The 12,213-nt window shown below is 54.6% G+C and overlaps 1 protein-coding gene across 4 annotated transcripts in view; it reads left to right on the top strand.

The window, feature by feature from the left end:
* The window catches only part of NF2 (neurofibromin 2), a 75,687-nt gene extending 63,875 nt beyond the window's left edge, over positions 1-11,812 (top strand). For all 4 annotated transcript variants that reach the window (XM_032395015.1, XM_032395014.1, XM_032395013.1 and 1 more), the window contains one exon: positions 9,022-11,812. Coding sequence is in view for 2 of the 4 variants with exons in the window: in XM_032395013.1 (XP_032250904.1) it covers positions 9,022-9,072 (51 nt within the window). In the remaining 2 variants the exon portion in view is untranslated. The remainder of the gene's footprint in view (positions 1-9,021) is intronic.
* Positions 11,813-12,213: the final 401 nt, after the last annotated feature.

Below are 12,213 nucleotides of genomic sequence, written 5' to 3' on the forward strand. Positions count from 1 at the left end.
ATGACCATACCATTCCACCTCAAGAGGATTTCATCTTTCTTCTTTCTGTAATGATTCAGAATGTTTAGGTTCTTCGGGGGCCTGATTTTGACCGTCAGTTCTCACTGAGCTCTTATTATAGACAAATGAGGTTTGATTTGTAGTCAAATTTGTACTGCTCCTAGGACATTCACAGAAGCCTTTTTTTTTTTTTTTTAAGCATCTTGATGTGAACTTGTTCTCAAAGCAGGCTGCCATGTTCCAGTTAATCAAGAATTCTGATTACTGGAGGTTTAATAAAAGCATGGACTTGGCTTTTAATATAGCTGGACTCATCCCAGGATCACTAGATGAAATCATGGAGTTTTTGCTACACATGAAGTTTGATACCCTTTGCATTGTCTGGACTTTGTGTGGTCGCTGGGGCCAGTGACCACGCTTGCCAGGCAGCCACCTGCCTGTGTGGGGGTCGCTCTGGGGTTGTGCCTGCTCCTGTCTGGGCCAACGTCAGCCTAACTGAAGAGAAACACCACGGTGGGCTTTGCAAGTGTGGCCACCCAGAATGTGAAGGGCAGAGCTCCATCTACAAAGTCCCGGACAAGATATGGGAAGGCTGATGGTGAACTGGACAGTTTCACTCATTAGTCTTGGTTCAAACCAGCCTGCCCTGCTTTTTATTTTGTTTTTAATATTTTCTGATCATAGATTTCTTCAAGAAAAGAATGGGTCTACCTACCTACCATGACCCGGGCGTGTTCCTTCTCCTCCTCGCCTTTGGTACTCTTCTGCCTGACCGTGAGGCCTCTGCACCTGACACTGTCTACATAGTACCCTTGGAGGCTGAGGAGCACTTAAGCTAATTCCGGGGGTTTACCCTTCGGTTTAGGGGTTACCATATTCCCTTGGAAATGCCAAGAGGCTGTCTGGTCTGGTTAACTGAGTTTACCACTGCTCTGCCACTTACTTTCTCCATAATTCTTACTTTCTCTTAAAGCCCAGTGTCCTCACCTGTAAAAAGTGAATAAAACAGTCCTTAACCCCCAGGATTGTTATGAGGATTAAATGAGGTAATACACAGGAAATAGTTCACCGTAAGAGCTCAGCAATTAATTTCCATGTGTTTGGAGTTTAAAACTGAAAAAGCCAGAATTAACTTCCCTGGTTCTTTTACTATCTGATTTGAGTTTGCAAGGGTATATTTTGCTCCTGCTAATCTTAGGTCCCCACATTTTTCCCCCCAATTGATAATCAGTGCAACTGGATTGGCATTTGTACTGACTCAGAGTGGCACCTAGTGATCAAAAGCCGCCCCTAAGAACCTAGATTCATTTCATTCTCAGGGAGAGCGACAGTGACACATATTCCTGGCCTCTGAGTCTTTCAAGTGAGGGCGTGAGGTCCGACAGTGAGGCTGGGGTGTCCTGGGCTTCAGAGCCGTAGTGCTGATGAGGGGAGCAGTGGCCAGCTGTGCCGCACACTTGGGAGGTGAAAATCCAGTCTGGGAGCTTGCACATTTCAGGGTCTTGCTTTCATCCCCTCTCAAGGGACAGGTTTCACTCCCCGATTCTGAGCTGGTCTGAGTACCCCTGATCTCCAAGGAAGCACGGGATTTCAAAGGAAATCGACAGATGAGAAATCATGGGGGTCGTAGAGCTTAGAGAGCTTGTTTTATTAGTAAATGGTTTGAGCCATCAAGGTCCACCTGTGGTTTACGCTGGTGGAGGAATAGGAATGGAGTCTTGACAGTTCTCTGAAGCCGTAGCCGCCTCTTGGATCAGGAAGACATAAAAGTCCAATGTCATCTTCAATTTTGTGCAGACTCCCGTTGGAGATGCAGGGCTGGCGAAGTGAAGTAGAACACTTAAAACACCCGGGGGAGTGATAAATCACCAGGCGAGATTGAATATGCGTGAAAGGCGTCTCCCACAATTAAAACAAACGGCCAGAGCCTCCCTGGTGACCTCTGGTCCTCTGCCTCTGAACAATTTCTGTCGCTTGTGTGTGGTTCATGTGTTCAGCCTTTGGTGACCCCGGTTGCTCGATCCGAGTGGCTCCGTCTGCTTTGGAAACTGGGCGCTGCCTGGTGCAGCATCCTCTGGCTCCCTAGCTCCAGAACCTTTCTTTTGTTGTTGTTGAAAGGTGGCAGAGGCCGGAGGGGGGCCAGAGAAGAAAGGGGGATGGGCACAGGGTGGGAGCAAGGATTAGCAAGGAACGACAGCAAGGCAGGTGTGGCTAGAAAACACAGGGAAGAGAGAGAGGGCAGTGGCGAACTCTTCCCCGCTCTGTGGGAAGCCCAGGGAAGGCGTTGGGAGGCTGGTCTCAGGGAGCGTGGTCTTCCTGGACCTGACGCCTGGGCTCATCCCCAAAGGCCACTCCTACCTCCCATACGCCACGGGCCTCTCCACTGGGGAGGGCTTACTGTTCTCTTGCTTGTTTCTGGTAGCTCTCTAGGTAGGAGGTTCTGTCAGCCTCTTTTCCAAAAGACCACGACCTAGTTCCTCTTTTTGGTTGGGAGACTTTACCCAGTCAAGCAGTTGCCCTTTGGGGAGGCGTTGAGGAGCCTCCGAAAGCTGCTTTGCCCTCCTAGGATATTTTACAACCATTTGGAAGTGCCTGAGGACATTATCGGGCCTTATTTGGTGCAGTAAAACATCCCATTTGGTCCCTCAGCACTGAAGATGTGTTTCAGTGCAGCTTTCCTCCGGCACCTGATTTGTTACTGCAACAGTGGGAGGGAAGAGACGAGATGCAAACTCATTCTGCGGGCTGGAGGTTCTGTTCTCACGGTCCTTGCTGTGATTTCCCTTCTGATATTGGTAATTTGAAAATAACATCAGTATATCTGCACCTTTTTGCTGAGGTCCTCGGCGCTCAGAGCACGCCGTAGCTGTGAGTTAGCTTCTACCTGCCCAGTGGGGTGAATCAGGCTGATTAGTCCATTTTCCAGGCGGAGGAACGGGGTAGCAAAGGGCCCTTCCAGCATCACACGGGCACCTCAAGACACAGGCACACATCAGTTTCCAGGCATCTTCCTGCTTTAGGTCCCTGAAGGATTAATGTTACGAAAGAGACCCTCTGGGTTTTCCCTGGCCATTTTATTTCCAGAGCAGATAAAGAATGAATGTGTTAATTGGGATGGACTTGGCCTTTCATCCCACCTCTGCTTAGGGATAAGTGTGCGCACAGCTCTCTCCCCGCGTACATCACTAGATGGCATTTGGGTGCAAGCCGTCACTAGCAAGATGGCAGAAATGCTTAATCTGGCCACTTTACAGCAACTGTCCCCCTTCCCTGGCCCTGCCCCCTCGCCTCTAATTTGGAAGGGGGAATGTTGATTACACCCAAAACCAAAGATGATGTTGGAATTGCCGCTGCTGGATTTGGCTGTCACCTTTCTGCTCCAGAGTTGGCTTTCTCCTGGTAGATCCCAGCGCCAGAGAATCTGCATGTCCTTTTGAATCTGTGCCTTCCCCCACTCCTTCCTTTTCAATATGTAGTGGTGGAGAGGAAGTATAACATGATTTTAGGGCTTGCATTTCAATTCCACTGCATTTTTATGGGACAAGCAGAGTCTCTGAGCCTAGAGTTATTAGGTTAGTATCTAAAATGGGTTCATTTTAGTTTTATTGTCTTATTGTTTAAAATGAATTAGACGGTCCCCCTCCCACCTTCCTCTCTCCTCCCTGGGGATGAGTGGATCGAGGCAAGGCCTCCAGAGACTAGTTGGAGGAATCCTGGCGCTCTGATTAGTTTTGTTCTCCCAGCTTAATTGTAGAGCTTCCTTTCTCTCGTCACTGATAGCCGAAGTGGCTCTGTGTCCTGCCCACCCCCACGCCACCCCTTTTTGCTTTAGGAACAAGATTATCACAATGTGGCCTTGTGAATCAATTTTCTCCATGTGCTGATGAAAGTGTAATTCATTCTTAATCAAGCAGCCTTGCTGCTGCAGGCTCCGTGCCGGAATACATTTCGTTACCCTCCCATCACTTTGGGAAATGATTCCCCCAAAAGGACTTTTAGAGGAGAGCTGGAAGGAGAGTTGGCAGCCCGCCTCATGTTGTGTTTTTCCAGCAGGGGGCACTCTTGGGAATGATGCCAGAGGATCCTTTGTAGCAGGCCACCTTCCAGGGTGGGGGGGTGGGGGGGTGGGGCAGGCTGGGAAGGGTTGGTGAGCCTGGTGCTTGTCACAGGTGCCTTTCCAGGCTTGCTGTCCCCAGACCCCGGAGCCATTTCTCAGAAGTGGGCAAGTGCCAGATCACTGTATCTTGATGGGCTGCCTGAAATGCTTACCCAGTGAGCAGGAACCAGTTGAGTCTGCATCTGACGTGCATGCCTGGGTTAGGGAGAACCTGCTGGGCACCTGGTCCTGCTGAGGCTTGAGAGGAGCCAGCCTCCTCTGTCTTTTTCAGGAGACATATATGTCTCCCGAATCTGAAGTTGTTGAGATTAGATGGATGTGTCCATGTGGTGATACCACACACGGTTGTGATTGCTTGAAGAGGTGTAGCTCTCCAAGTGGCTCCTTCTCCTGCCCTTTCACAGCCTGGTGGCTGGCACAGACAACTGGCAGTTTGACGGACAAATGGGCAGGAGGAGAGGGGACTCTGCCAGGCTGTCGAGGCTGAGCAGGAAGAAGGGTCCAGGCCCAACAGGTGGATCAGAGCCCCTGTAAGATAAAAACCAAGCCGTATAGATCTGCAGCAGGGAAAGCAAAGGAACTTTGTCTCCTCAGAATGGAATTGGATTAGTGACAGACTTGAACAGCCGGTTCAGTCAAGAGAGAACTTAATTCCTCCTGTATTATTCACGCGGCTGATTTTAATCAGATGTGAAGAGACAGCTGGAAGAGAGAAGCGGGTCAGCCCAGTGCCTGGTGAGGAACCTTCATGTTCTTTTAGTCATCTTTAGGGAACTGGCAAGAGCACTGCGGGTTGGAGGCCTTGTGCAGGGCCTCTGTGGTTTACAGCTTCCCAAAGGAGCTGGGAATGACCTCTGGGAGCCCCAGGGCTGGCCCTTGTCTGGATTCAATGTGACTTTTGAACGGTGCGTGGCAGACACGGTCACTAGTTGTGTTCAGGCAGAGCTCTAGCCGCTTGTCCTCAGAAGGACTCTGAGAAGGCGGACCAGATTCAGCAGGTCCCAGAATGATGCAGCCGTTGGCCTTGAGGCATCCTGAGGCTTTTCTGCTTCACCACCTACTGAAGTTCGGAGGAGACCTCTTCCTGGTCAAGCGCGGAGATAAGCCATGGCAGTGTGGTCATTGAGCCCACACCCCGAGGAGTTGGGGAGTCCCCTTGCTCCTAGAGGCAGCGGCCCCCCTCCCCCAGCAGGTCAGGCTGGAGGGCGAGGAGGGGTATTGCTGGGCCGCAAAGAGAGTGCAGGGTGGCAGTGGGGGGCTCGCGAGACTGGCTTCAGTTCTCACAGTGTGACCCGCGAGAGGGAGGTGAGGGCCTTCTTCAGGCCATCTCCGTGGCACTGTGAGGAGAGAGCCGGGCCAGTCGCTGAGCGTGAAGGCCGACCGAATACGACATGGGCTCGGACACCTTAGGGCGTGGGCGGGTGGCGGGGAACCAGGACGCTTGGTAGCCAGTTCTCATGAGCACACAAAGATCCACAGAGGCAGTCTGTTTTCTGAAGGGCTTGCTTTGTGCCATGACCCTCTGAGCCCTCCCCTCCTCTCTTATGAATACCTCCTGCCTGTAGCCTAACAGTGAACGTGACAGGCAGTGAGCTTTCTAGAAACAGCAGGTGGTGACAGATCCCAGGTGAGAGGAACCAGGCCTGAGCGCAGCTGGGAGCTGCTGTTGGCGGTGCCCGGGAGGCCCTCCTGACCTCTGCCCCTGGGCGTCTGAGTCCCCGCCCAGAGGAAAGAAGCCCAAGGCTTCTCCTTGCAGACCCTCCTCTCATCACCTGCTTTCCTGCACGAGCACAGGGAGAGCTGCCTGGCTCCGGAGGAGGACATTCTGATGTCTAAGGTAAAGGCTGCTGCTGAAGGGGGAGCAGGCAGAGGCCGGGGTGGTGACTGGACGGGTTCCAGCAGCAGATAAGTGCGCTTGTGGAGGTAATTTCCTCAGACGGCGGGGTCCCTAATGGAATTAGGGCCGCCAGGAATCACACAACAGTCAGGTCTGCCTGTGGGCCGATGCTGGAGGCTCCCAGTGTCCTCAGTGGCAGCAGTCCTGTCAGCCGCCTCTGTCTGGCGGGTCCGCCTGTCCCTGTAGCAGCCTAGTGCCTTATGGGAGACTGTGGTGCACTCTCCTCTTGCCGGGGCCATGTGTCTACAGTGCTTTCCTACTTCTGTCTGGCCAGAGGATTGGACTCTGCTCCGAACCTTTCCTCAGGCGTGCAGTGTCGGGTGGGGATCCAGGGAAGCATCTTGCCCACCCGAAGAGGGCTTTGCATCCCAACAAACACATGCTTGAGTAACTGGAATCTGGCGCTGCCGGAGCTGCCAAACCTTCCTCTGGCACCTCGAGGGGACAGCCAGCACGCAACTCGGGTAGAGGATCCAGGAATTCTTGGAGCCAACATTGTACAAATGGGCGGAAGGCTCTCGGAGGCCCCCACAGCCTGGGCGTCCTGCCTGGGGAAGTGGCCAGGCCTCTCGGGGGCATCCTCTTGCCCTGCCTCGGAGGCCGTGAAGGCCAGCACGGCGCGTGACCCTGCCTTCTCCTGCACTGCCTCTAACCTGCATTCTGCCCACTCCCCCACTGGAAGGAGAGGAGCCAGAGCTGGGGCCAGGGGGGAGAACATGGTGCTGTGATTACTAATAACAGCTGTTGAGTTCTCCGCGCACATCACGCATGGTGCTGAGTGCCTCACAGTGCTTCCCAGTAACTCTGCGTGTCCCCCTGTGAGGAAGGGGTGCCACCACCCCCACTTCACGGTGGGCAGCTGGGGCCACAGCGAGTAAATGACCTGCCCAGGGCCACCCAGCCGGTCAGTGGCTTTGGATCAGGCAGCCTGGCTGTGCCTGTGTGTGACTCAGTGTGGGGAAGGGCTGTGGGCATCTCCCTGCCCCCCTGAGGAGCCCACCTAGGTCTTCCCTGGGAGCGTGGAGGAAACCTGAGTGAAGACCTTTCTAAAAAAAAAAAAGATTTATTTATTTATTTTAGAGAAATTATTTATTTGAGAGAGAGAGTGTGTGTTAGCGAACATGAGTGGGGGTGGGGGGGCAGAGGCAGAGGGAGAGAGAATCTCAAGCAGAGTCTAACACGGGGCTTGATCCCAGGACACAGATCATGACCCAGGCTGAAACCAAGTTGGACTCTTCACCAACTGTGCCATCCAGGTGCCCCTGGGTTTCACAGCTTTTGATTTAAATTCTCCCCCAAAAGGATTTTGTCCCAGTGATTCTCGGGTTCTCTTTCTTCTTTCCCGGTTACCATTGTGAGTCCCATTATCACAGAGCACATAACTCCTGGACGTTCTCCTCTGACTGCATTTAGGGAGAAACCCATCCAAACTTGGCTCCCTTCTAGAGGGAGTTCCATTTAAGCAAAGAAATGAAAGCTCTCTCCATTCCTATTAGAGCTGGGTCTTTCCAGAGGGCTTCTGAAATTGGTTCCACTGAAGAAGACAGCTCAGACGCCTCCCTACACTCAGCTTGTTAGTGAGGAACTTCAAGGCCACGAGACTTGGCAGGGTTTAAAGAGCCGGCTCTCAAGCTGTCTCATTTGAGCACACTGCCGCTGCTTGTGTTTGATGGAGAAGCGATGGGTTTCCAGCCTCCCTCCCCCACCCTTTAGGGAGCTGAGATAGTACCAAGGGCTTTTTACATTTAGAGACTGCCAGGGGGTCGAGGAAATGAGCTGGACCGTCCAGCCGGCTTCCGTGGTTTAACTCCAGAGGGAAGAGGCTCAGAGAGGTCAAGGGTGTCCACTGAAGCCACACAGCAAGCTGGTGAGAGCAGAATTAGTGCCTGGACCTTCTCAGCCCCATGTGGAGCTCTTGCCTTTTCCATGCATCCCACCATTTCTCTCTAGCCTACATCTGATTCACTCAACAAACATTGTCAGAGCTGCTACTAGGTATGAAGCAGTAAGCTAAGTGGGTTTGGGGGATATGAAGATGGACGGTATGTACCCTGTGTCCCCCTTCCCTGAAGACCCTCCTTTGCGAAGTCCAGGAGCTGGATTTAGAACACACAGTCTCCCCCAAGTGGGTGATGTCAGGAGGGGAGCCGGGAGCAGGGCACTGCAAGAGGCCCGAGCCGGATGCTTCTGTTGGGGGAGATCCTGGGAAGTGGCCTCCTGAGTCAGGGGATTGGGGCTCAGCAGTTCAGGGCGTCACAAATTCTAGTGCCTTTGCCACCACGCCAGGAGCTCAACCCCTGATCCTCTGCCCTCCCTTCTGCTGCTTCCCCGCCCTGTGCTTCTCAGGGGAGCAGCCTTCCTGGGAAGGCCTGGTTGTTTCCAGACAGAGCACTGCCCCGCCGGCACCATCCTCCTTGCCCGAGCCGGCCCCAACTAGAAAGCTCATTGCCTCCCAGCTTGTAGATGGAAACCCCCTCTGAGCTGCCAGGTCACCGGCAAGTCTGCTTTGGGGCCACCGGGAGAACCAGCAGTGGAAGGGACACACTCCTCCTCGTCCGACACAGGCCTGCCTTGCCTGGGGCTTGTACTACCAAGCTGGTCCTCTGAGCCCTGGAGAGGATGAGCATCCCAGGCTGACTCGACCACAGGCAGGGCCCTACAGAGGCACGTTAGAGACTCTTGTAGATGGGAACGTGAGACTCTATTACAGTGTCTGGGGATCTCCTGCCCTCTTCGAAAACATGACATTGATGACATTTTCCTGCTGACATGCTTCTGTCCACCAGCCATCCCTCCTGGCATATCCTCATTTGTCACTTCCTAATTTGAGTTCCTGGGCAAATCTGGAAACTTACTTAGGATTGGCCGCCAGCTTCTTCAGCATCTGTCTGAGCAGTCTTCCCTTCCACTCCAAACCAGCCCTGAGGTTAGTTCCCAAGGCAGGACGGCACCTGTCGCGAAAGCAGAAATCCAGCCCCCTTTTAACTTCTTCTCTGCTTCTTTGCAGCTCACCTTGCAGAGCGCCAAGTCCCGAGTGGCCTTCTTTGAAGAGCTCTAGCAGGTGCCCAGCCACCCCAGGATCTGTCACATCTGCTGCTTCCCGGCACCAGAGGGATGGGTCAGACACCGTGGGAGTCATCGTAGGTGGGCTGGCTGGGAGCTTCCGTGGGAGCTCTGGAACTTTCCCCAGCTGAGTGGAGAGCCCAACCCCCTTCATGTGCAATTGCCTTGAACTGTGACCTGCAGAGAGCTCTCTCGTGGGGTTCTAGTTCTTTTTAAAATTTTTAAAAGAAGTATTTGTCTTTCCTCATCTGACGTGGGGTTTCATACTTCCTTTGTCAAAGGCACCCCTGGGGTGTGTGTCTCACTGTCCAGTGCTGACCTTCCCAGCCCAGGGAAGTGGTTGTAGGGAGTGAAGTGCACAGGAGCCCTGGAGACAGGGAGGCTGGCGCCACTGCCCCCGCCCTACGCTGGGTCCCAGAACATTCATCTCCACTGGTGAGGAACTGGCATGCGAAGAAGTGTGGCCCACCCAAGCCCAGGCCTGGAGCGGCCTGCCTGCCGGCCTGCCTGCTGCACATCATTGCTGAGCTGGCCTGTGGCTCATGACAGGCCACGCGATGGGTCTTCAGCCCAGGCGCCCCCGAGGCCGCGCGCTGGCTGCCGGCTGGTGGGGAATGGGAAAGGCAGCTGTGAAGGGGGAAGACTCTAGGCAGAAGCTGTGATGACGGGCTGGCTGCCAGCAGAGGGGCAGGGAGGCCAGCAGAGCTGTGTAGGAATCTGCTCCACACAGAACGCTCACTCCCCTTCTTCTGCTGCCTCAGACCAGGGTCCAAGTGGCAGGCGGGAGCTGCGTCTTCCTCACCCCCTCAGCCTTAGTCTTTCCTGCCTGTGGCGGGCTGGGGAACTCCCCGGGCTCTTGTAGTCAGCACCTGAGCCCCGCCAGGCTCTGTTAGGGCTCTGAGGCCCCTCAGGTACTTCTTCTTGCTGAGGCTTCCGTCTGTGTGGCTGACCTGAATCCCCTCTCCCTCTGGCCACGTGCCAGCAAGCCCTTCCTAAGCCTTGATTGTATTGGGCCTCCTCCTGGTGTTGCCCTTGTACCCCAGCCGGCCCTTTATTTTATATGCCCCCTTGGGCCACGTGGGGTCCCTCGTGCCCCTCCCGGCACAAGCCAGGTGTCCCCTCCCTGTTGGTGCTCTGCCACTCGGGCAGCAGCAGGCCACAGAGCCACCCCCATGGCACCAGCCGCCTTAGTTTGGGCTACTTTGTTTGCTCTGTGGTTTGGTGGTGCTTCTGTGACCCACTGGCCATTCAGATCCTTCCAACGGGGCTGGTATACAGAGCAGGAGTTAAGTCTGAACCAGCGAAAAGAGGCTTACTAAGTGAAGACATGTGAAGGCCTGGAGATTTCCTGAGAGGGGGGGTGGCTCTGGCTGTCCTGTGTGGTTTTGAGAAACTCATAAAGATCCTGCCTTCTTTCCACACTCAGGCCGACCTGACAGTGTCCCAGGCTGGCCACCCTGCTATTTGGGGCCACCTTGCCCTGAGGAAGGCAGCCCTGTGGGTACCCAAGCCCCTTAGGGCCCCTTAGGGCATGCAGGGTGGGATGGCTGTGGCTGAAAGAGCTTCCTTGTGTCTCCCCGTCCCTCAAAAGCTTCTTTCCCCGAGATGTGGTCCCAGGGAGGCGTTTGTAATGTAGGGCCTGGCTCTTGTGCTGAGGCTCTGTCTCCCCAGGCTCACCAGCCACCCCTGAATTTCCATGGCGAGTTACTCTCCTGACCTGTAAATTGAATCTGTAACAGTGGCTGTGGGCACAGGAGCATGGTAGTGGTTTATATAAATGTTGTCGGGCTTTGTTGTTTTTATTATTTAACTGCTGTGTGTGTGTTCCAAGTCCGGGAACTGCCGAGCCATGTGGCCACAAGGGAGCCAGCTAGCATCTGAGCTGTGGCAGGAGCACCCTGGGGCCCGAGAGCAGACTCGGAGGGGGGCAGCAGAGCCTCGCTCACCCAGGAACACTTCAGCTCTCCTTGGAGGCTGGAGAGGGTGGTGGCCCTCAGAAAGGCCTTGAGCCACAGTGGAAGGAAAAGGAATGAAAGAGGAGCTCAGTTTTCAGGGACTCGTGCCTGTGGCTCAGGTGACCGTGCTCTTTTCAAGTGAACATTTTGGGGGCACGGGAGCTTATTAGGTAAGGAAGCCTCTGTGCCCCCCTGAGAGCAGGGCCCTAGCCACAGCGATTTCATTACGGGCACTTCTGAGGGTTCTCGGGCTGCCCAGCTGGTGACACCCCGTGCGGCCGCGCTGTTGGCCCTTCGCTGTGGCGCACAGACCACCTCGTTCATCCTGACTGGGGCCCTGCCTCAGCCCCAGCCACGCTCTGACCTGTGGCGTCTGCTCAGTTATCCATGTACCTGCCAGGCCACGCTAGACAACACCCCGTGGCATTACGTAACACTTCTTAAGTGACTATGTTTTGTAATCTTGGGGACAGGCTTCTCTCTCCCTCTGTTTTCTCTTACAAATCAAAACAGCAAATCCAGAGGCTGACAACCAGGATGGGGACGGAGTGCTGCTCGCTGACAGGGCTGGGGCCTTGCAGCCCCCGGAGGGGCCGCCTCAGTGGGGAGACAGCCCCTCCCGGCTGCCTGGGGGCCAGGCCGGCCCCTCGTGGGCTTCCAGGGAAGCTCCATCCCTTTCCAAGATGTCAAACCGCATTTGTTCCAAGGCTATTTTCTATTCCGGGGGATTGTTGTAATTTAAATGATTGTTTTAATAAAAATTCTAAGCCGTCAAGAGTATCTCGGGCTTCTTTGGTTTGCTTGCTGCCCCAGCCAGGGAGGCAGCAGGATGGGCTGGGTGGTAGGGCTCACTCTGCGGGCGCTGAGGAGACGGGGCCTCCGCCCTCCCTAACTGCCCCGGGACCTCAACTCCAGCCCCATGTCACCAGTAACAGAAGGATCACCTTTTCCAGGCCGATGACAGCACCCCTTACTACACTTTCCCCTGGGAACACCCTTCCTCCCCCCGCCCCCGGGGCACTTGGTGCGTTTCCTTTCCGTGCCCCTTGCCTGCCCTCAGTGCCAGACCTGAAAACTAGGGTGCCAGACTGGGCAAAGTGCTTCTGCTTCCAGGTGTCCCCATTCTGGGCTCTGGAGGAGGGGTTTGGGGTGGGGGCTTGCAGAGCCAGTAGGGTCCTGGG

This window comes from Phoca vitulina, unplaced genomic scaffold (assembly GCF_004348235.1).
Source record: "Phoca vitulina isolate PV1807 unplaced genomic scaffold, GSC_HSeal_1.0 scaffold82, whole genome shotgun sequence".
In the NCBI taxonomy this organism is placed as follows: domain Eukaryota; kingdom Metazoa; phylum Chordata; class Mammalia; order Carnivora; family Phocidae; genus Phoca; species Phoca vitulina.